General features: G+C 42.7%; 1 protein-coding gene across 1 annotated transcript in view; it reads left to right on the top strand.

Moving 5' to 3' along the window:
- The window catches only part of CAMK1D (calcium/calmodulin-dependent protein kinase ID), a 656,520-nt gene that overhangs the window by 530,350 nt on the left and 102,759 nt on the right, over positions 1 to 23,411 (top strand). Inside the window, exons 4-5 of the mRNA XM_006873161.1 lie at positions 4,270 to 4,408; positions 9,402 to 9,528. Of these exons, the coding sequence (XP_006873223.1) occupies positions 4,270 to 4,408; positions 9,402 to 9,528 (266 nt within the window). The remainder of the gene's footprint in view (positions 1 to 4,269; positions 4,409 to 9,401; positions 9,529 to 23,411) is intronic.

The raw sequence follows: 23,411 nt of genomic DNA, 5'->3' as shown, positions 1-23,411 counted from the left end.
CCGTGGTACTGCTAGTAGTTTCGAACTGCCGACCTTGCGGTTAGCAGCCCGATTTGTAACCACTACACTACCAGAGCTCCTTTGTTGTTGTGGTAGTGGTTGTTAAGTGCCTTCAAGTTGGTCACGGCACTAACGACTCTGTATATGGGCTACAAAGAACCACTGACCCTGTGGTTCAAACCAACCTTGAAGTCCAGCACATTAACCCACAGCACCACACCATTGCTATATTTTATGTTAGCAAGATTTTTAACTCTCCATGTGCCTCAGTTTCTAAGGAAACGAAATTCTTTCTGTGGATTGTTTTTTAAAAATCAACAAAGCAATAAGGCCCTAGTAAAATTTGAAATTTGAGAGCACAGTTTTAAATGAACAGGGCATTGAGCTTCGGAGACAGTACCTTCTACTGTGGCAGAGTTTCCTACTTCAATAGTGATGATTCGATTTTCACTGCACCGCTGCCCGATTGCAATGCAGATATTTTCATTCAGTTGAATTCGTCAGTACCTTATATATCTTGAGAGACTAGAAAGCAGGGAAGATCATTTTTGAGAGGAGATTGGGCAAGATTTGGGTCATGGAGTGCTAAGGGCTGGAGGTAAGGGTGATGGAAGGGTGAGGGTTCCTTCCAGAGGTCCTTCAGCAGCTTGCAGAGCAGAGGAATAAGGTAACAGGCAGTCAGTCATTAGAAAGCACTAGAAAATGTATGTGGCCCATGTGTTACAGGGTAGAATTGCTCCATTGAACTGGCCATAGGTACAGTAGAGCTGACAGTGACATTTAGCAAAGATATTTTTTTTTCTCTCACAGTTTGTAGATATTGCTGTGTTGATTCTGACTCATAACTTCCACATATGTGCAGAGTAGAATTTCAGGGTTGTGGCCTTTTGGGAGCTGGTCCCCAGGCCTCTCTTCTAAGGTACATCTAAGTGGGTTCTAGCCACCAATGTTGCAGCTAATTGTTGTTGTTAAGTGCCATCAAGTCGGTTCCAATTCATAACAACATTGTATAGGTTCCAAGGAGCAGTTGGTTGGTTTGAACCGCCGACTTTGAGATACAAATTGATCTTGCTGCCCCATGCATTATCCTGCAGCACCACACCAGGATTCCTAGAACATTAGTAATGGGTACTGTTAGTGACAGATGGGGTTCAGTTGTAGAATATATGGAGAGAGATGGTCAAAACGGTCTTTTCCTCCTTCACAGATAATCTGCTTTTAATGCCATCCAATGTGCAAGGTTGTTGTTGAGTGCCCTTGAGTCCGTTCCAACTCACAGAAACCCTGTATGTTGTTATTGTTGTTGTTGTTATGTGCCGTGGAGTTGGTTCCGACCCTGTACAGGATTTCCGAGGCTGTAAATCTTTACGGGAGCAGAAAGCCTCATCTTTCTCTCACAGAACAGCTGGTAGTTTCGAACTGCTGACCGTAAGGTTCACAGCCTGATTCGTAACCACTACGCTACCAGAGCTCGTTAAACCCTGTATAGGGGCTTTTAAATCTTTGCAGGAGCGGAAAGCCTCATCTTTCTCCCTCAGAGTATCTGGTGGATTCGAACCACCAACCTTGTGGTTCACAGTCCATACTTATCCTAAAGAACCACCACACTCCCCAGTGTGCCAGGTAGATGGCTCATAGCGGTGCTGTCAGTAAATGTTGATTAGCTAGTTGGATACATTAGTAAGTGAATGTCTCCATGGCATCTGGGTTTACCCTGCCCCTAGCTGCAGTAGGTCTCATGCAGTCTCTCCTTAAGGTGTGCACAGTTTTAAATATTGAAACTTTTTGTGGAAGGTTCTAGATAATTGAGGAATGGAGAGAACTTGACATCAGTTACTAAGAGGTGGTGTCTTGAGATGTGAGCTCACCTATGGATGAGTCATTTCGACAACATGGCCATCAAAATGTAGTTTCTCCCCTGTTGTTTCCATTTCTTTTCACTCATTAAATAACTTTTCATTTCTCCTGAGCATCTTTCAATTCTTAACCAAGATTGCTCAGTTTGCTTTGGAAACCAGATGATGCCATTCTCCAAGCACAATATTGCTCGGATGACTAAAGGTAATGAGAGGAAGATCTAACACACAGGCTGCAATTGTTTCTCCTTTATTAGTTTTTTGAAAAAGAAGGTTTCAGTGGATTTGTTACTGCACATTAATTGCCATGACTTGCCGGAGATGAATCATATCTTGGTGTGTGTGTGTGTGTGTATGTGTGTGCTACTGTAGGAAATATCTTTTACTATATCTATTAAAGCTATAAAGTTATTTTGTAGCTGTCTTATGATTTTAATACTTCAGATTAATCCCTTCTTCGTTTTGTTTTTAGAAATGTATTGATTTTTGTTGTTGTTGTTGATTTAAATAGTGCTAATACATCCCTTAAGGAGCTCTGTTAGTGTAGTGGTTACGAATCAGGCTGCGAACCTCAGGGTCAGCAGTTTGAAACTACCAGCTGTTCTGTGGGAGAAAGATGAGGATTTCTGCTCTCGTAAAGATTTACAGCCCCGGAAACCCTGTACAGGGTTACTATGGGTTGGAACCGACTCCATGGCACTTAACAACAACAAAAACAACAATACATCCCTTTGAAGTTTCTGTCTAAGATGGGTTATGTGTTAGAAAGAAATGGTATTTTTCTTAGAGATGGACATGCTTCTGGAGGTTGAAGGTTAAGCTGCTAGCTGAGTTGTTTCTATTTGGGATTGTACAGTTATGTTACTTTGTGAAACTCAGAGCAGCATAAAATGTCCAAGTGAAACAGGGACTATCGTGGTTGTCCACCAGAAGTTCTTGACTATTATCAGCCTAGGCCCCTTTCCATAAATACAATAGCAATAAAAATAAGGATGTAATCAGAAATTCTCTTTCAATATAATCTTCAATGCAAAGCAAATTAAAACTAAATACCATCCCCCCAAAAAGAGGTTTTTCTTCTATTGTAAATCACAAGTGACTTCCAGGTTTTGATACCTCCAAGGACATGTCACGCTCTCCATTGAAAATGGTTGACCCCCACATTTATAAGAGACCAAGGTCAATGCGCCAAACTGCAAAGCCGTTTGAAGTGCAAGGTTGGTGGTTCAAGCTCAGCAGCTGCTCCTCTGAAACCCTATCCAGGGTCACTATGGGTTGGAATTGACTCGATGGCACTTAACAACAACAACAACAAGGTGAATTACTCACCAGCCACTCCACCGGGGAGAGATGAGGCAGTCTACCACAGTAAAGAACAACCCTACTGGGCAGTTCTACTCTCTCCTATATAGTTGCGATGAGTCGGGATCAACTCAATGGGAGTGTGTTTGGTTTTGGAAGGAGAGTCAAGGAGCTCATTCATTGCTCTTAGCAAATTAAGAACACATCTTAGCAAAGATCGCAGACTCCAGTTGGCCAGGCTAGCGCTTTGTGCAAACATCCACAGGCCTTTGAGATGTGCTTTCATGCAAAGTGATTTTTCATTGACAAGTAGTTATAAAGGCTAAGGTCAGGAGAGACTTCTCTGACTTGACTACACCATGGGTCCTGGTTTGTTTTTATTCCCCTGAATTTTTTCATGGATGTTTGTACCCTCATGTTGTAGAAACACTTTCCTGATAGAGCTTTTGAGGAATTAAAAAAACAAACACTACTGTCGAGGCAGTTCTGACTTATAGCCACCCTGTAGAACAAAGTTGAACTGCCCCACAGGGTTTCCAAGGCTGAAATCTTTATGGATATAGCTTTTGGGGATTCCTGGTGTAGTGCTGTAGGATTAGTACTGGACTGCAAACCACAAGGTCGGTGGTTCAAATCCACCAGCTGCTCCTTAAAATCTGTTGCTATGAGTTGCAACAGACTCAACAACCCTTCACAATAACTTTTACAGAAGCAGACTGCCACATCTTTCTGTGGTTTCAAACCACCAACCTTTTGGTTATCAGCCTGGTGCTTTAGCCACTGTGCCACCAGGGATCCTTTAAGCTTTTGGAAAATGATGTTGTTAAAGTGCCATCAAGTCGATTCTGATCCATAGTGACCCTGTGTAGGGTTTCCAAGGAGCAGCTGGTGAGCTTGAACCACCAACCTTGCAGTTCAAATGACTTTACAGTCTGGTGCATTAACTCACAGCGCCACATATAAATGGGGTCAAATCTAAATCTGAAAGTGGATTAACTTTAAAAATAATGTTTGAGTCTATTATTACATTGAAAGTTCTTACTGTTTTCCATGCAATGTTTAACAAGTTCTTTTCAACTTTTAATTTGTTCTTTTTAAAATTCTTTCATAGTGTATCTGGTGGAGAGCTGTTTGATCGGATAGTGGAGAAGGGATTTTACACGGAGAAAGATGCCAGTACTCTGATCCGCCAGGTCTTGGATGCTGTATACTATCTCCACAGGATGGGCATCGTCCACAGGGACCTTAAGGTGAGGCCATCACCTAGCAACCTCCTTCCAACCACTCTCTAACCCACAATGCAGCTGTCAGAGAGAATTGGCTCCATTGGAAGGATGAGGCCACTTGGATGTAGAGATGGGTGAATGAGTCGGGGTGGGGGATTTATGTACTTTTAGTTCTCGGCCTTCTGGGCTTGCTGTAGCTTGAAAGAAGATGGGGATCTATCAGGCTAGCCATTGGCTATTAAAACCGTATGGAGCACAGTCCTACTCTGACACACTTGGGGTCCTCATCAGTTGGAAACAACTTAAAGGCACCTGGTTTAGTGGTTCATGATCTGGTACTGGGTTTTACAGTATAAAATGATGAACCCTTTTCATAAAGACTCATGAAAAATTTCTCTTCTCTTTTGGTGTATCTGTGTTATAATTTTCCATTGATAAGAGAGACAAACCAAACTAATCCCATAACCGTCGAGTCAATTCCCACTCACAGCAATACTCGCAGAATAGAATTGCCCCATATGGTTTCCAAAGCTGCAGATGTTTCTGGAAGCAGACTGCCACATTTTTCTTGTGAGGAGCAAACAGCTGGTGAGTTTGAGCCACCCATCTTTTGGTTAGTAGCCGAGCACTTTAAGCAGAGCTCCTCACTGACATAGGCAGCAATTCCTGCATGTTAAATGTGTGTCTGAATCATCTGGAATGCCTGTCAAAGCACAGATTGTTGGCTCCCCTTCACCTCCCTGCCAAGAAGTTCTGATTCTGTAGCTCTACAGTGGGTCCTGAGGATTTGCATTCCTTACAGGTTCTTAGGTGATGCTGAACCTGTTTGGGAGCTATCTCCTGAAACCACTGGACTTAGGGTATTTGGGAATGTTAGGAGAGCCCTTACAGCCTTTGCCCTTTGCAGGGATCTGGCTAGATGTGAGAATGATGAGCTAATCTCCAGGCACTTTTAGGCTCTCCGAGGCCTAGGTACCTTCTCTGCTCTGTTGTGCTCCTGCCAAACGCCAGCACTGTGCTTTCAGAACACAGCAGGGAGCTTTTTCTGAACAAGTTAGTGTGGTGACCAAGGAGATGTAGTGTGAGCAAGCTGATGGTTTGTTCTTATTAGAAATAATTTCTAAGAAGATATGCCATTTCCTAGAGAGGAGGTGTTTATTTCTCTTTAGAAAGGCAGATTGACTATATGGGAGATATTATTTTTTACTCCAACATCAGTCTTAGGGGAAGTACTTGCAACTCCTAGCCTGAGAGTGTTAGGATCCTCAGATTTAGGTCTCTGTGGAAAGAGTGTTTCCATTGTTTATAGGATCTTTTTGTGATCTCTTCTCACAGGCACAAAGGAGTTTGATCTATGAGATAGAAATTTGGTTTGGAATATTGAATTTCCATGCATATTTAAGAAAGAACAATCAGTATATTTTGGAGTCCTGGTGTGACGCTGTATGATAAGCTCTGCACTGCTTATTACAAGGTCGGCAGTTCAAACCTACCAACTGCTCCCCAGAAACCCGCTACAGGGTCGCTATGAGTTGGAACTGACTCAACAGCACTCAATAACAACAATAACCTTTAGACTAGAGCAAAGTAAAACATAGTCATGTTAATTTGAGTGCATAATCTGGAGTACTACACTGACATAGAGGGGATTCAAAAAGTTTATGGAAAAGTGGAATGAAAAGATAATGGATTTTTCCTTAAAATTTTTGAAGCCCCTTTGTATAATTGTCTCTGTTTCCCTCCAAAAAGGTATTTCTTCTGTTTTCTTGGCCAAAGAAGCCACTAGAGACAACCCAATTGTTGTTTTCAAGGGATGAAGACAGGAAGTGCCCACTACTGCCTCCATGGATTACGACAGAGTCTCATCTGTTGACATTTTGGACCAGATCTTTCTTAGTTGTGAGGGGCTGTCATGTACATTGTACGCTGTATAACAGCATCCCTTGACTCTATCCACTAGATGCCAGTAGCAACCCCAGGGTTTTAACATTCAAAAATAGCTCCAGACATTGCTAAGTGTCCTCTTAGAAGCAAAATTGCCCCCAATTGTGAACTGAGGGATCAGGAGTTTAATATTTAATATTACCCAAGCTGTTTATTGAGACCTTTTTTGACTCTTTTATGTGAACTGCTAAAAACTACGATTTGACTTTCCTACTCAGATATTGACCATGAATTACCTTGCAAAGATTCCATAATCAGGAAAAAAAAAATTTTTATTTCCAGGCCTCACAGGATACCAGGCTGAATTGCCAAGGTGTGGGCGGGCTTCCTCCCTGCTACCCCACCCACAGCTTCATGCTGTCACCTGGAGAGCTCCCATCCAGATGATCCCTGAGCCTGTCTTCTCTCCCCTTTCTTTCCTACCTCTTATCCTTCTCACGCCCAAGAAAAGCCCTATTGTCTTTACTAAATCTTGAACCAATGAAAAGTATTGAACTAAATTTTGGATTTAACCTTCTATAAGTTAGAATTGACTCAGCCACAGTGAGTTTGGTTTGGTTTGGGGATACTTGTTCTTCCAAAGAGTGGTTTATTGATCCAAATAAATCTCCCATTGGAGGCATTCATGGTCCTTTAACAATCCCTTGTCTAGATGTGAGGATAATGAGCTAATAATCTCCAGCTAATCTCAGAAGTCTAGGTAGCTTCTGCTCTGTTGTGCTCTTATTTTCTACCCTTTATTGCTCGAACTTTACTGGAGAGGTGTTGGGAGAATGAAGATAGGAAAAATAAGTATGAAATATATTTTTAATGTTTTTAAAATCAATTTAACTCATTACTAGAAAATAAAAACCAGAAACTTATTTAAAAATCTTCTCCACTGCCATCATGGGAACTTTGCTGTTCATCAGAGTATGACTCCCAAGCATTCAGAGAAACCATGAAGCACATGCACTTGGGATTAGATGGTTTTCCCTCCATTTTAGCACTATTATTCCATTATCAATTATTGATTGTCTTGGTTTTTTCTTTTAAAACTCATTGAATAAACCAGTTGCCGTCAAGGTGACTGAGAGCCATAGTGGGCCCATGTGTGTCACAGTACAGCTGTGCTCTGTAGTGGTTTCAGCGGTGGATGGTTTGGAAGTAGATCTCTCCTAAGGTGCCCCTGGGTAAAAGTGAACCTCCAACCTTTCCTGTAACAGCCAAGTGAGTTACTCCTTTGTACCACCCAGCAGCTCATATTTCAGTGGCAAGATCCCTTAAATGTACCGTGGGTATCCTTTGACCTTCATGCTTTGTCTTTAGAATTATTATCGCTCTGACATCAAGTGTCATTCCTTTATATGCAATGTTGTTGTTTCTTTGTTTTGTTTTGACAGAAGTATAGTATTTTTTTCCTTTGAGTCCTCAAAATAGCTTCACAGAATTTCCACATCACAGTTCCCTGTGGAGTTCTAAAATATAGACTACTAGGCCCAATCTCACATTGACCAAAGGACATTATCCCCAGCTATGAAATTCCCTGGAGGGCAATTTTGCTTCATCACAAGGCCAAGAACCACTTTTCTAAACTATTCTGGTCACTTCACACAAGAATAGTTATTAAAATTTAGTACTAAAGAGCTGAAATGTCACCACGAAACACTGACGAAAGAGAGTACCATTTCACTTGTGGGATTGGGAGGAGAGCCAGACAGGGAACAGGTGTAAGAAAATGATCTTCCTTTAAGATTTGTGTAAATGAAAGACATAATTACTCAGTAAATAGTCAGAATGATCATGATGGGTGGATGTTTCTAGCCACATGTCAGTGGTTAATTTCTTCTCCCTTGGTGACAGCGTTATCATTTGAACCAACTCTTCGAAAAAACTTGTAGGCACCTCTTCTGTGTTCATCTGGACAGTACAGGAGACATAAAATGAGGGCCAGCTTTGTTGCTGTAGAGCTCAGTCTCCATAAGCCCTCACTTCATTCTTTGCTAGGCACCATGGCAGATTTCCCAATTTTACATAAAATGCTGAGAAAATAAAGCTTCCAAGTCTCTCCTCAACCTCAGGGCTGCTGCTCCTATACTCCTCCTAAACAGACATGATGTGGGTTCCACTGAGCAGAACTCCAAAGAAGACAGAAGCACAGAAACTTGTATTAAGACCTTTACTATGTGACGTGCTTTATTGTGACTGCCATATTCTATGCATGGAAACAAATGTTGCTACAGGAAAAGCAACCAAAAGTTCAAACTTCTTAAGGGCACATGGCTACAGAGTCTTGGACCTCGCAGCCCTAGTTCATCCTGTGACACCATTCCTCTGCTTCCCGGGACGAGGAGGAGCGCTGTCTTTTGGCCTCAGTAAAGGGAAATTTGTAGCACGTCTGCTAGAACTACAAGATACCCAGATGTTGCTGAGAACAGGAAGAGACCCTTGGAGTAGAAAAAGGTTGATAACAAGGATTACTAATAAAATAAAATCATTTAAAAAATAGCAAACCACAACAACTGAAAAAGGATCCCTGGTGGCGACAGTTAAGTGCTTGAGCGTTAAATGAAAAGTTGGTGGTTCTAATCCCCAACTGGCTGGCTCTGCAGGAGAAAAGCCTGGTGATCTGCTCCCAGAAAGATGACGACCAAATAGAACCCATTATGGCCCAGTTTTACTCTGCTCTGTAGGGTTGTTGAGTCTGAAGCAACTCAACAGCACCCAACAACAAAAGTACCTGAAAAAGTCATTTTATTTCCTGGGAAGCCCACCTCTCCTGACCGGAGAAGTGAATTTACAAATGTGAAGAGGCATCAACTTCCTGGATTGCCTCAAAATATTGTTACTTTTTAAATAGAGGAAATACTCAAAAAGGAAATACTCAAATATTGAAAACCTATTTGGGCCAGCTCCTGTGCAGGGCCTTGGGTATTGCTTTTATGCAGTAATGTTTTTATGAATGTGTTTTAAAAGGTTGAAAGGTCATGTGTATTCTTATATTGTTATAAATCTGTGTTGTAGTTTGTAGTTTCCCACAATGAATCCAGCTTTAAACACAGTTAATAATGGATTTTTCTAATTTTATTTCCAGCCTGAAAATCTATTGTACTACAGTCAAGATGAGGAGTCAAAAATAATGATCAGTGACTTTGGGTTGTCAAAAATGGAGGGTAAAGGCGATGTGATGTCCACAGCTTGTGGAACCCCGGGCTATGTCGGTAAGTACATGTGTGCGTGTGTGTTTGTGTGCGTGTGCGTCATGCCAGTTTCATCAGTCTTCTTAAGCATTCCAGCCTGAACTGTGCTCACAGTTCTTTTATTTCCCTTGAGGTAAGAATGAAAAAGATTGAGAGACATTGGAACGAATTAGAAGGGAAGTTGAAGGCAAGTTATTTCCCTTGAAACCTTTAACGGCTGAGCAGAAATCCTGTTTGATTGGGGTGTGGGTTTGACTTGAGACTGGGGTATTGATTGATATAAATTTCCAGGCTTTAATATCAGAAATGAAGGAGCTCTGGTAGCATAGTGAAGTATGAGTTGGGCTGCTAAACATAAGCTTAGCAGTTCGAATCCTCTATCCACTCTGTAGGAGAAATATGAAAGCCTCATGGCTTTCTGCTCCCGTAAAGGTATACAGCCTTGGAAACCCTATACAGGGTCACTGTGAGTCCAAAACAATATGACAACATTCAACCACCCCCACCACCAGTACCAGAAATGTTTCAAATATCTATTATCGAATGGTTTATAGTAGGATACTGAGGAAACAACAAAATGCAGGTACAAATAAAACAATTAAAATCTTGAGAGAGAAGCAAACAGAAAATACTGATTCAAGGAACATAGTGCAAACCTTGGTTAAGTCACTGTCTTGAATCAACTCAACATGCTCTATACTAACTAAGCCAAAAACAAACTTGTTTCCTGAAAAATGTCTTTTGTTCTAGATTGACCAAATCAGAGCTCCTAATTCCTTGGTCTAAATGTAAGGACAGAAATCTGGACACGTGGGTACTGAGACAAATGTCTTCTATCCTTGGATGACCTGAAGAAAGAGGGCTGCTGGAATTTTTTGAGACTATCATAGTATCATTTACTTTAACGTCTTAGTCACAGTTCTCTAGAGAAACAGATTCAGCAGAAACAGATCTATACGTGTGTGTGTGTGTGTGTGTGTGTGTGTGTGTTGTAAAGTGGTGTTGAGTCAGTTCTAACTAATAGGGATGCTATAATTTTTGATTAGCAGCCCAGTGCTTATATGTATTGTTGGACTCCTGGTATGGTGCTATAAGATAAACATTGGACTTCAAATCACAAGGTTGGCAGTTCAAACCTACCAGCTGCTCCTTGGAAACCCTATACAGGTTTGGAACAGACTTGACATTGCTCAACAACAATAATATATATATACATGTTCACACATAAATGGGGGTGTGGTGACTCTGTTTAATAAGCAGTAGACTGTGAGCCACAGTTTGGAGCTTTGCTCCGCAGGAGAAAGATGGGGCTTTCTACTTCTGTAAAGATGTACAACCTTGGAAACCCTACGCAGGGTTGCTATGAGTGAGAGCCTACTTACAGCACATAAGTTAAGTGTTGTCGAGTTAACCGTGTGTGTGTCAAATCTGTGAGGCTATAAGAGTCTTAAATCTTTCACCTGACCCATGGATTTTGGATTTGCCAAATCCTGGTGTGAAGCACTGGACTGCTGCCCACAAGGTTGGCAGTTCACACCCACCAGTCATTCTCAGAAACCCTATGCAGGGTCGCTGTGAGTCAGAACCGACTCAACACACTTAGCAACAACATATCTGGTAAAGGAGCTCTGGTGGCACTGAGTTAAGCATTTGGGCTGATAACCACCAGCCGCCCCATGATGGAATGTAAGGCAGTCTATTCTCATAAAGATGATACACAGTCTTGAAAACCTATGGGAACAGCTCTGCTCTGTCTTACAGGGTCTCAGTGAGTCAGAATCGACTCCATGGCAATAGGAACAATCTCGTAAGCCAAAGTTAGCTAACTGATTATAGGGGCTAGCAAAGCCAAAATCCATGAGTTAGGTGTTGGGTAGAGACTCCCGAAAGCTTGTGTTCCAAGCTCTTTAGGTCAGAAAACGAGAAGAATAAGGTAAGAGTTGCCTTCAGCTGATTAACTATATTACATTATATAGCATTATTACAAGATCATCTGCTTTGTCCGTTAAAGCCAACTGACTTAATCACATGTAAGAGCTCTGGTAGCGTAGTGGTTACGAATCGGGCTGCGAACCGTAAGGTTAGCAGTTTGAAACTACCAGCTGCTCTGCGGAAGAAAGATGAGGCTTTCTGCTCCTGTAAAGATTTGCAGCCTCGGAAACCCTGTGCAGGGTCGCTATGGGTCGGAACCAACTCCACGGCACTTAACAACACCACCACAACAAGTACTTTATAACAGCAACTACACTAGTTGCTTTGCTCAGACAACTTGGGGACCATAGCCTAGCCAAGCTGATACATAAAATTAGCCATCACAATTAATATATTCATTCGTTTTACAGATATACTCGTACATTAAGTGCCTACTCTCCACCAGATGCTGGTCTAGTACCAGAGTTTTGGTAGTGAACAAGACAGGCAAAGTTCCTGCCCTCGTGAAGCTTGCATATTACATAGAGTGACAAATAGCAAACACAGGAATAAATAAACAGACTCATTTCATTTCAGACCATGCATGATAAGTGCTATGAGGAAAATAAAATCGGGACGTGCAGTTAAGAGTAACAAGGAGTGAGGAGAGAATTAGGATTACGTTAGGAGGACAGTGGAGGAGGAGGCATGTAGGTGTGGCCCTCAATGATAAAAAGGTGCCAACCTTATGAAAGTCTGGCAACAGAACATGCAAGATAGAGGAATCTACTGTGCTATGTCCCAAGGTGGGAAAAAAACAAAAAAAACTGGAAGAAGCGTAGTGGTTACGAATCGGGCTGCGAACCTTAAGGTCAGCGGTTCGAAACTACCAGCTGCTCTGCGGGAGAAAGATGAGGCTTTCTACTCCCGTAAAGATTTACACCCTCGGAAACCCTGTACAGGGTCGCTATGGGTCGGAACTGACTCGATGGCACATAACAACAACATGCTTGAGAACAGGGGAAAATGAAGTTAGAAAAGTCTCCAAAAATGTGAAGATCAAGGCTAAATTCTTGTCGTGCAAACCATGATGCTCTTTCTTACTAAGACTCTTGAAATGGACTGTGAAAGAGAAGAGGTCATGTTGTACAATGTGTGTCATTGGATGCAACCATGTAATGTTCCCAAGCAGGCTGAGGCAAGCCAGACTTGAGCTAAAGCAGTCTCCACGGCATTGTGGAGAACTTCCAGTGACCTTGGAGGCACTTCACTGCCTTTCAGGTCTTCCATAATAACAGACATTGTATAAAGTATAATGTCACAACAGTTTCACTTTTAAAATAACTCCAAGACCGGCAGGCCACAAGGAATTCCAACTGATGGCGACCCCATGTGTATCAGTGCAGAACTGTACTCCATAACATTTTCAGCGACTGCCTTTTCAGAAGTAGATCACCAGTCGTTCTTCCTAGGCACCTCTTGGTAGACTCGAACCTCTAACCTTTCAGTTAGCAGCTGGTGAGTTAACATTTGATCATCCAGCACTAGAGGGAGGAGATGAAAGTTGGTGAAAATGTGGCAGGAAAGGAAAAGCTGTAGTTAATACTGTTTCTTGTTGTTGCTAGGTGACTGCAAGTTGGTTCCTGCTCAGAGCAACACTATATAGGGTTTCTGAGGAGTGGCTGGTGAGTTTGAACCACTGACCTTGTGGTTCATACCAACCTTGCAGTCCAGTGCTTATCCTATAGCACCACACCAGTACTGTTTAGTTCTTGACTATTGCTGCCAGGGATTATATCCTTGGATTAAACATTTTGTGCTAGACAGAGAAGGAGAGACACTGGTGGCACAGTGGAGTAAACACTGGGCTGCTAACCTCGATGTCAGCAGTTCAAAACCATCAGCCACTTTGTGGGAGAAAGAAGAGGCTGTCTTTCGCTGGGAAGATGAGTAGTCTCGAAAATCCTGAGGAGCAATTCTACTCTATAGGGCCACTGTGAGTCAGAATGGACCCAGAGGTAGTGGGTCTGTGTTGTACTACAGGCCTTGATGGATATTAATGGCATAGTAAACAACCATTCAGGAACAGCCTGGCCTGGCCTGGCCTGGCCTGGCCTGAGAGATTTGAAATTCTGGTTGTGGCATGTGATAGACATATAAATGCATGTGTACGCCCGGGGTGGGGGCAGTGGGTGCAAATGTATATTCAGTGTGTGTATGGAATCCCTCCCATTCAATCCAAGCCATTAAGTGAGCAGCAAATAAAAATGAATGAGACAAGTCTTTGAAAGATTTGGGGAGCAGCCCTTTCTTCCAGAGGCATCTGAAAATGAAAAGACCTGTGAGGTCATGGTGTTCTCCCAGCAGGGGTGGGGGTGCTCCTCAGCAGATCCTCTGGAGCCTAGACTGGTATTCTGAGAAGCTGCCCAGAGAAGTGAGCTTTTAGGCTACGATTTAATGTTCTGACAAAGAATGTACATATTTACAGTCTTTGCAGAGTTGACTCTGATGATGAAAAGCTCTAGTACTTTCAGAAGTGATTTTTTGCATCTTTGTGTTTGGGCCACGTCTCTGGGTTTCTAAGTTGAGTGGTTTGGTTCTGTGTACTGCTGTGTTGGGCACTGCTGAATGTGGGAACAGTGTTTAGACATGACCCTTGCTGTAACTACCCCACGTGGCAGCAAATAGAGCCATTGCATAATTCTCTTGTCAGATAGCAAGGTTTCTTTGGGCAGGAGAAGGGAAAAGGAAGGTAGACAACTATAGCTATTCCTTTTGCTAATGTTTACTAAGTATCCTTAGAGGGTCCCACCTTGGAGTAAGCCCTGTAGAGGGGACACACTCTTAGAGCAGGGCAGAGGCTACCTTGGAGTCTACCTTGGGGCAGTAAGCAGCTGAGCTTGGACCGTTTCCTTCTCCACCGTCGGCCTGGCAAATTCCTATTCAGCCAGCAAAGCTCAACTTACATGTTACTACCCTTTGATGCCTTCCCCAGCTCCCCATCCTCTCCTTTGCCATCTCATTTTTTTCCCTTGACCTTTTCCACATCTCAAGAGGGCTGGATAAGTACTTGGCTGCTCACAGAAAGGTTGGCAGTTTGAACCACCAGCTTCCCCTTGGGAGAAAGATGTGGCCATCTGAAGATTACAACCTTGGAAACCCAATGGGGCAGTTCTACCTCATCCTATGGGATAACTATGACTTGGGATCAACTCTATGTAATGAGTTTTCACACCACAACTCTGATAACATTTCAAAAGGGTATTTATTTGGTTTTGTCTCTCTCCATCTGGAATGTGAACTCCTGGTGTGGTGCTATAGGATCAGCACTGGTCTGCTAACCCCAAGGTTGGCAGTTCAAACCCACCAGCTGCTCCTTGGAAACCCTATACAGGATCGCTATGAGTCAGAACCAATTCAATGTCACTTAACAACAACTGGAATGTGGGTTTTTCTAGATGAAGCACAGTGTCCAATTCATCTTTGCAAAGATGCTTAGTGAATTTCATACAAATCCAACAAAACATAGCAATCTTTCTTTCTATCCTCCCTTCCCATTCATTCAACAGATATTCAGTCAAGTCCTATTATGTGCCATGGAAATATAAATAAGGCAATCTGACCTCAAAATGTTCAGTATTGTAAGAAGCAGAGGGCAAGATAGTGTATAGAACGTAGACTGCATTGTTAATTCATTGCATGATTATTTATTTAATACCTACTTTCTGTTCTAGGTACTGGGGGTGCATCAGTGGAGAAAAAATTACAGATTAAAATCCCTTACCCTCATGCCACTTACATTTGAAAGGGAGAGAGAGAGACAGACTAAAGCAAATATCTCAGTAATGTTGTTAAGTGCCTTAGAGGTGGTTCCGACTCATAGTGACCCTGTATAGGGTTTCCAAGAAGCAACTGATGAGTTTGAACCGCCAACCTTGTGGCTCAAACTGACCTTGTGATCGAGCATTTATCCTACAGCACCAGACTATTAATGCTCTGGAGAGAAATCACAAGGAAGACAAAAGTACACAGATGGGGGGAAGTGCAAGCTGGGTGCAATTTTCAGTACAGTGATCACGACAGCTTTTACTAAGAATTATGAATCAGATGACAACTGGGTAAATATTTGATAAGGAACCCTGGTAGCTCAATGGTTAACCAAGGGTTGGTGGTCTGAACCTACCCAATAGCTACACCAACAGGAAGACCTGCCAGTCAGCTTCCATAAAGATTACAGCCCTACGGGGCATTTCTGTTCTGTCATACGGGGTCACTGCAAGTCGAAGATTTACTCGTTGGCACCTAATAACAACACAGATTTAATAGAGATGAAGGTGCTGGTCATGCACTTACTTGGAGGAAGAGCATCCATGCAGAGGAAGAGCATGGACAGAGGCCTTAAAGCAGAACACAAGGGAGACAGTAAGGAGTGGAGTGAGCAAAGGAGAGAATGATAAAGTCTAAGAAGAAATGGGCAGGGTGTATAGACCAGGATTTAAAAACCATTGACTCAGGGTGAGCTCAGGAGCCATTGGAGGTTTCCGAGTTGAGGCTGGATGTGGTCTTTAAACACAATCTAGGGGACAGACTGGAGCCCTGGTGTGGCGCTGTGGGTTAATGCCCTGAACTGCAAGGTCGGCAGTTCAAGCTCACCAGCTGCTTCTTGAGAACAGGATCACTATGGTTCAGAACTGACTCGATGGCACTTAACAGTAACAGGGGACAGACTGGGATAAGGACGGTCTGCAGTGAGGAGGGCCAGGGGCAGAAGCAGGGAGACCAGTTGGGAGTCTCTTAAATTAATCCTTTTCTCATCTTCCTTTGGTGAGAAATTACAGGGGCTCGGACCCTGGTAGCGCGGTGTAACTGAAAGGTCAGTGCTCTGAACCCACCAGTGGCTCTGCTGGAGAAAGACCTGATGGGTATTCCTAATTCTGTGAAGACTGTTGTTGTTGTTTTAAATGCCCTTGAATCGACTCTGAGCCACAGCAACCATATATAGGGATTCCAGGGAGCAGCTAGTGAATTTGAACTGCTGACCTTGTGGTTCAAACCGACCTTGCAGTCTAGTGCTTATCCTACAGCACAGCATCAGGACTCAACTTAGGAAACCCATGGGACCGTTCTACTTTGTAACACATAGATAGCAACTAACAACAACAACAATAAGACCAGGGACCAGGTTGGGAGCAGTAGAAGCTGTCAGATTCCAGGTATATTTTGAAGATAAAATCATCACGATTTAAAAAAAAAAGAAAAGAAAAGAAATTAGGATGCATGAAAGATGGACGTGAGAATGCTTGCCTGGTTTCAGGGGGCTGGGTTCCTGGAAGGACCCAGTTTCCTGTGGGAAGAGCAGGTTGTGAAAGTATTATCAGGAGTTAACGTTTGCTGGGTCAAAGACGCAGACAGAATATGAGTCTGGAATTCGGGGAGAGATGCAAACTAGAACTATACGTTTGGGAACTGTTAGCATTTTAAAGCTGGGAGACTGGATGAGATCAGTGAGGGTGGGTATAGACAAAAGAGGCGTAGACAGAAGTGGGTGTAGACTAAAAAAGGGGAAGGTCAGAGGATAGTCCTGGAACTTCAGGAGATTAGATAGATAGATAGATAGATAGATAGATAGATAGATAGATAGATAGATAGATAGATAGGTAGATGTAGATGTAGATGTAGATGTATAGGTTTTTCTTTTCTTTTAGGTAAAGTTTACATAGTACCCTAGTTTCCATTTAACAGTTTCCTCAGACATTGTTCTGTGCATTGGCTACAATTTTCACAGTATCAGCATTCTCATTATTTCCATTCTGTTTGTTCTGTCTCCATTGATCTAGTCTCCCTTCCCTTCCTTGTCTTCTCATCTTTGCTTTTGGGCAAATGTTCACCATTTGATCCCATGTCATTAATTGTTTCAGGAACATATTATTCACAGGTGATAGTGTTTATTTTACAATCCAACCTATTGTTTGGCTGAAAGATGACCTCTGGGAGTAATTTCAGTTCTATGTTAAAAGGGTGTTTTAGGGTGATAAGTCTTGGGGGATCCTGCAATCTCTATTAGTCCATTAAGTCTGGTCTTTTTCATGAATTTAGTTTTGTTCTCTGCTCTTCTTCCATTCTAACCAGGACTTTCTATTGTATCTCAGGCACCATTTAATTCTACTGGTCTCTGGTTAGAAAAGGTCATTTTTGTGTGTGGCGAGGCCTATTAGTTTGTGTGGCGCTTTAGGATAAGCACTAGACTTCTAACCACCATTCAAACCCACCAGTTGCTCTGCAGAAACTCTATACAGGGTCTCTATGAGTCCAAACTGACTCAACCACAAACAACAATATATATACGCCTATTCCTACTCATAAGGAGCTCTGGTAGTGTAGTGGTCACAAATCTGACTGTGGACCTCAAGGTCAGCAGTTCGAAACTACCAGCTGTTCTGTGGGAGAAAGATGAGGCTTTCTGCTCCCATAAAGATTTACAGCCTCGGAAACCCTGTACAGGGTCGCTATGAGTCGGAACCGACTCCATGGCATATAACAACAACAACAACATACCTACTCATGATATGCTCACATATGCCTCCCTATAGACATACATAAGGAGCTCTGATAGCGTAGTGGTTATGAATCAAGCTGCTAAGCTCAAGATGGCTGTGTGCCATGGAGTCAGATCCAACTCATAGTGATCCCGTACAGGGTTTCCAAGGCTATAAATCTTTACTGGAGCAGAAATCCTCATCTTTCTCCTGAGGAGAGACTGGTAGATTCAAACTGCTGACCTTGAGGTTAGCAGACCAACTCATAATTCACTATGCCACCAGTGCTCCTTCCATATATAGTTGTTGTTGTTGTTGTTGTTAAGTGCCGATGAGTCGGTTCTGACCCATAGCTACCCTGGATAGTATTTCTGAAGAGCAGCTGGTGATCTTGAACCACCAATCTTGAGGTTCAAACCGATTTTGCAGTCCAGCACATTAAGCCACAGTGCCACGTCAGGATTCCATATACATATATGTGTATGTTCCAAATATGAAGTAACTGACATAATTCAGAAGCAACACAAAAAGATTCAGGTGAGAGAGAGATCAGCAAAGGTGGGAATGACCAGGGTAAATGCATGGGGGAAGTGGGTTTTGAAGGAGAAGAAGACCTCAGACAAAGCTGAGGGTAGTAGACATAGTCTGGGAGCAAGGAGTAGAACAAAGGCCTACAGCATCACCTCTTAGAGGATCTGGGAAATGAGCAGGCCCGTATGGCTTGTAGAGAGGGCTTGTGTAAATAAGTTGTTAGCTGCCGTCAAGTTAGTCACCGACTCATGCCAACCCCATGTATGTATAACAGAAGGAAAAACCCATGTATAACCGAACAGAACTGCCCAGCAGGGGCGGACCTCCCAATATACAAGATAAGCATGAGCTTACATGTGGCTACTTAATAATCTGTAGTGAATCGTTTCACATGTTTTTCACCACATCCGCCCCAGTTAGGGATTGTACATTTGACAAGAACCTTTAAATTTTGTCAGAAGATGCTGTGGGGTTGGGAGAATCTTTGATGCTAGCCCTCCCAAGAAGGAGAATTTTTGATGAGGTGAAAACAATGTGAAATTGTTTCCTGCAAATTAGTAAATAAGCACCAGAAAGCCTGTGCTTACCTTGTTTATTGGGTAATCTGGCTTCGCTGCGCCCTTCCCATCTCTGTTGCAAATCACACCGTCCTGATCCTTCAGTTTTCTTTAGTTGATACTTAGCAGTAGGTGGCCAGACCTCTCTTTCTAGCTTGTCATAGTCTGGAAGCTTCACTGAAACCTGTTCAATGCCACAGCCACATGCAGCCCTCCACTGATGGATGAATGGTGACTATACATGAGGAACATTGGCTGGGATTCAACCCAGGTCTCTTGCGTGGACCCCCGTGCAGACAAACACTTGGAGATAATTAAAGAGAAGCGATGGGTTACTCTTCTGTGGAAGTTAGCTCCTCTGGGAAGTCTGGTGCCCATCAGTATGAGATTGGGATTTAGAATCCACTTGAGTCAGGTATAGCATTCCCCTTGGTGTCGCCAGTAAAAGATCAAAGTCAGAGCTAAGAAAGTTGGTGACATTACTTATGTTGCCTGCTTGGTTATGTAAATTAAAATACCCAAGCAGGTGCCTTGAATCACTGAGCTTCTTAAACATTAAGTTGCGGAGCACATCCATTTTCACGCACATACTTGATAAGAAACAAATGTACTCCTATGTGGTCGAGGGAAGCCTGCTGTTAGATTTCTTAATGCCATATTTGCATGCCATATGATTTCTAGCTTGCCTAGTTTTGGAAAGCAGAATCAAACTCTTTTAAAGAGAACTTCGAACCTTCGTCTGTTAATAAAATGGCAAAGGATATCTCCAGAGGAAGGCAAGTGTTTTCTCACAAGTTGATTCCAAAATGATTAAGCACTCAGCTGGTAGTCCAGACACACTCAGAAGTTCTGTGAGAGAAAGACTGGCAATCAGCTTCTATAAAGATCACTGTTGTTGTTGTGTGCCATTGAGCCAACTCTAGCCTATGGAACTGTCCCTACATGGTTTCCTAGGCTATCATTTTTATAGGAGTAGATGGCAGATCTTGTCTAGCACAGTAGTCGCTGGGTGGTTTCAAACCACCGACCTTTCATTTAGGACAGAAGCGAACCATTGAGCCACCAGGGCTCTTGATTCCATAAAAAGTCTTGTCTAGGGAACCCTATTGACATAGTTCTCCTGTCTTTGGGGGCCACTATGAGTCAGAATTGACTCAACGGCAGCAGACTTCATTTTAGAAAGGGAGAGGAGGCAGAGGCGATGGGGCTTTAACAACTTTGTGATGCTTGTGAGCAAAATGAAATATTTTGCTCGCTGAGCCTTGTTGAATGGATGATTCCTCATCTTGCAAACTTTCATTTGGGGTGCACACCAACAGCCACACTCTCTCATGATTGGATGCTACTCAAAAATAGGAAGGGGCATTTACATCTGGTCCATCTTTCTGTTTACCCCCTGAACTGCACCACAGTACGTTATATGGTGGTGAACCGTTAAAACGTTATTAAGGAGGGCGGGGAAGGAGTTAATCCAGTTTCCTTCAATAACTTGGTTGCAATTTTGCCTGAACATCCATCACAGAACTCTCTGGTCTAGTTCTACCTCAACTTGTCTCAAATAGTTTAAGCACGTTTCATCTTGTTCTTTTTAAATGGAGATGGAGAACAGTTTGTCAACATTCCCAGCATATCTTTTGCACACAGAAGAATGGGTTTGGTTCAGAGGATCACCACATTTTTAGAGCTTGGAATGACTGGAAATTAGGAGTGGATACCAGTGGTTCCATCCAGCACAGTGGTCAGCCCTTCATGGCTCAAGGCCACCAGCCTGTGGTTGGTGGCCGTCACTGAAGTAGCACTTGTGGGCAGGTATCCTGAATTTCTCTGCTATGAGATCGATGACGAGCAAGCCCTGAGCCCTTAAATCTTTAGAGGCTCAGTTTCTCATGTGAAAACTAAGCATGCTGGACTAGATGGTCTTCAGGACTTTTTCTGGTTCTGACATTAGTGTTTCTGCAAAGATGGGATTTAACAAACATGGTAAAAAAATGTTCTTTGTTTTGTTTTGTTTCATTTCATCTCCACCCAGAACAGACAAAAAGAAACTGGCTTAAATTGATGGGTGTCACAATTTCTCTTCTCCTCGGAAGGCTAAGTAATCCTGATTCCTTTAGTCTTTCATCATAGGTCCTCGTTTCCAAACCCTTTAATCTTCACTTTTCGACGTGGTGGTTTTCTCCCCACAGAGCTTGATTTTATTTGGTTTTCACCGGGTTCAATATCCTATTTTGATACACGTCTGTAAGCATTACATCACTGTTCTCATTTTCCCAGACTGTGCGTGTTGAAACAGGACTTTATGTAAATGATTCATTGTCACACAAGACACAGACAAGTAGGTGGAGGGTCCAGATAAGAATCTGCTCTTTCCTCTGTCCCTAGCAGCTACTTAGTGACAGTCCACATCATACTTGTCGTCACACTATGATCTGCTTCTGAAAGTTCACAACCTTGCTCCAGCTAGACCCCATTTGTTAGAGACTTTCAGGGTCTGCTCCTTTTATTGGCATGGTGAATGTGGATGAGGGGCGGGAAAAGCTCATCATTAGAATGTGAGCAAAGTAAGCGCAGCCCGGCTTTGAGGACCACTCTCTTCACTTGGCCACTCCCACTACATCCCTCTTAGTACACTGGTTTCATGCACTTTTCATCCTTCTAGAATCTCTTAACTGCTCACCTCTAAACACTTGATGTCGGGATGCTGTTTCACAGTTCCAGGACTGACACCATTTTGTTGTAGTGGAGAGAAGGCAGAGCAGCATTGTACAGCTCCTTTTTATTCTTTCCTTGAGCTCTGGTAGTGTAGTGGCTACGAATTGGGCTGTGAACCGCAAGGTCAGCAGTTTGAAACTACCAGCTGTTCTGCGGGAGAAAGATGAGGCTTTCTGCTCGTGTAAAGATTTACAGCCTCGGAAACCCTGTACAGGGTCGCTATGAGTCGGAACTGACTCCACGACAAATAACAACAACAAATGATTAGAAAAGAGCTCCCTGGGGGGGTGCAATAAACATTTGACTAGTAGTCAAAAAGTTGGTGGTTTGAACCCACCTGGAGGCACCTTGGGAGACCAGCCTGGTGGGTGATCTGCTCCTGAAAGCTCACAAGCTTGAAAACGCCATGGAGCAGTTCTATTCCACACATGTAGAGCCACTAGAAGTCAGAATCGACTTGATGGCAACTAACAACAACACACAGTGATTTTTTTTTTTTAAGGCATTGGGATGATTTTAAAAGTCTAGTACATCTTGAAGCATAGCGTCTTGTAAGATTTCAAAAGAACGTAATGACTGTCACAAGAACTTTAGGGTGGAAGGCTGAATCTTGGGATGCGCTGTAAGGAACACATAGTAGAGTAATTTGTTGCCACAGCGCTCTGAAATGTCTTACTAAGAACATTTTCTTTCTTCCATCCCACTGAATTCCAGGCCTCTCCCACATTTAAAGCACCAGCTGCCCTCCCACTTTCCACTCCCTTCCTAGTCTGCAGCCTCACTCTTCCACCCACTAGCCACATTTTGGCTTTGGAAGCATTTGAACAGACATCCCAGCTCAGATTAGGATTGTAATTACAAACCATCTTGGGGTTTTAATGGGGACTTGCCATGCCTGTGGTGAAATTCTAGAGGCTACTAGGGAAGTCAGAGTTAGCCACTCTTCAGGAATACATTTTTAGCGAATTACAACTGTGCATGAAGTCCTTAGTGCGGGTAAGAATGAGAGACGGCATCTATACCAGCAAAAAAAACAGAGACTTCTTCTAGTCTTCCTAATTTTTTAAACCTTGCGTTAAAGACAAACCACAGAAAAGGAATGGTTCTGTATTTCAGCTACATTTTTATTTAGCCAGCAATCTGGATTGCAGTACTTCAAACCTTACTGGAAGCAAAACCTTCTTTGAAAGCAAAACCTCCTCGAAGTTAAAAACTAAAACTGTTTATCAGGGTACTCACGGTACCTAATTCTCTAGCTTTTCTTTTTTAAGACCCCAGCTGCTGAAAAGTCCTTTAATACAACTGCCAGGAAACAGAGCTGACGCAGAAGATTTGGTATCTCCTGATTGCTGTAATGCAATTCTTAGCTAAGGCCAGATTCTCCGCTGCAATGTATGTCTGAGGTTCTAGCCACACAAAGGCTGACCTTTATATATTGATTGATTGATCTATTATATTTTATTTTCCATCTCTGAAAATGGCCTTCATTGCTGGAGGATAAGACAAATGGATAGAAATGGCATCTTTCTCTCCTACTGCTTAAAGGAAATCTTTCCTTCTACCTTTCTGTACATGAAGTATCACTAGCTCTTTGAAACAGTATTACACTTGGTTCCAGACCCTTTTCACTCATCCATCAAGGGGACTTGTACTTCTT

Source organism: Chrysochloris asiatica, unplaced genomic scaffold (genome assembly GCF_000296735.1).
Source record: "Chrysochloris asiatica unplaced genomic scaffold, ChrAsi1.0 scaffold00226, whole genome shotgun sequence".
Taxonomy (NCBI): domain Eukaryota; kingdom Metazoa; phylum Chordata; class Mammalia; order Afrosoricida; family Chrysochloridae; genus Chrysochloris; species Chrysochloris asiatica.
The sequence above is the reverse complement of the archived record's forward strand: the minus strand, read 5'-3'. Positions and strand labels throughout refer to the sequence as shown.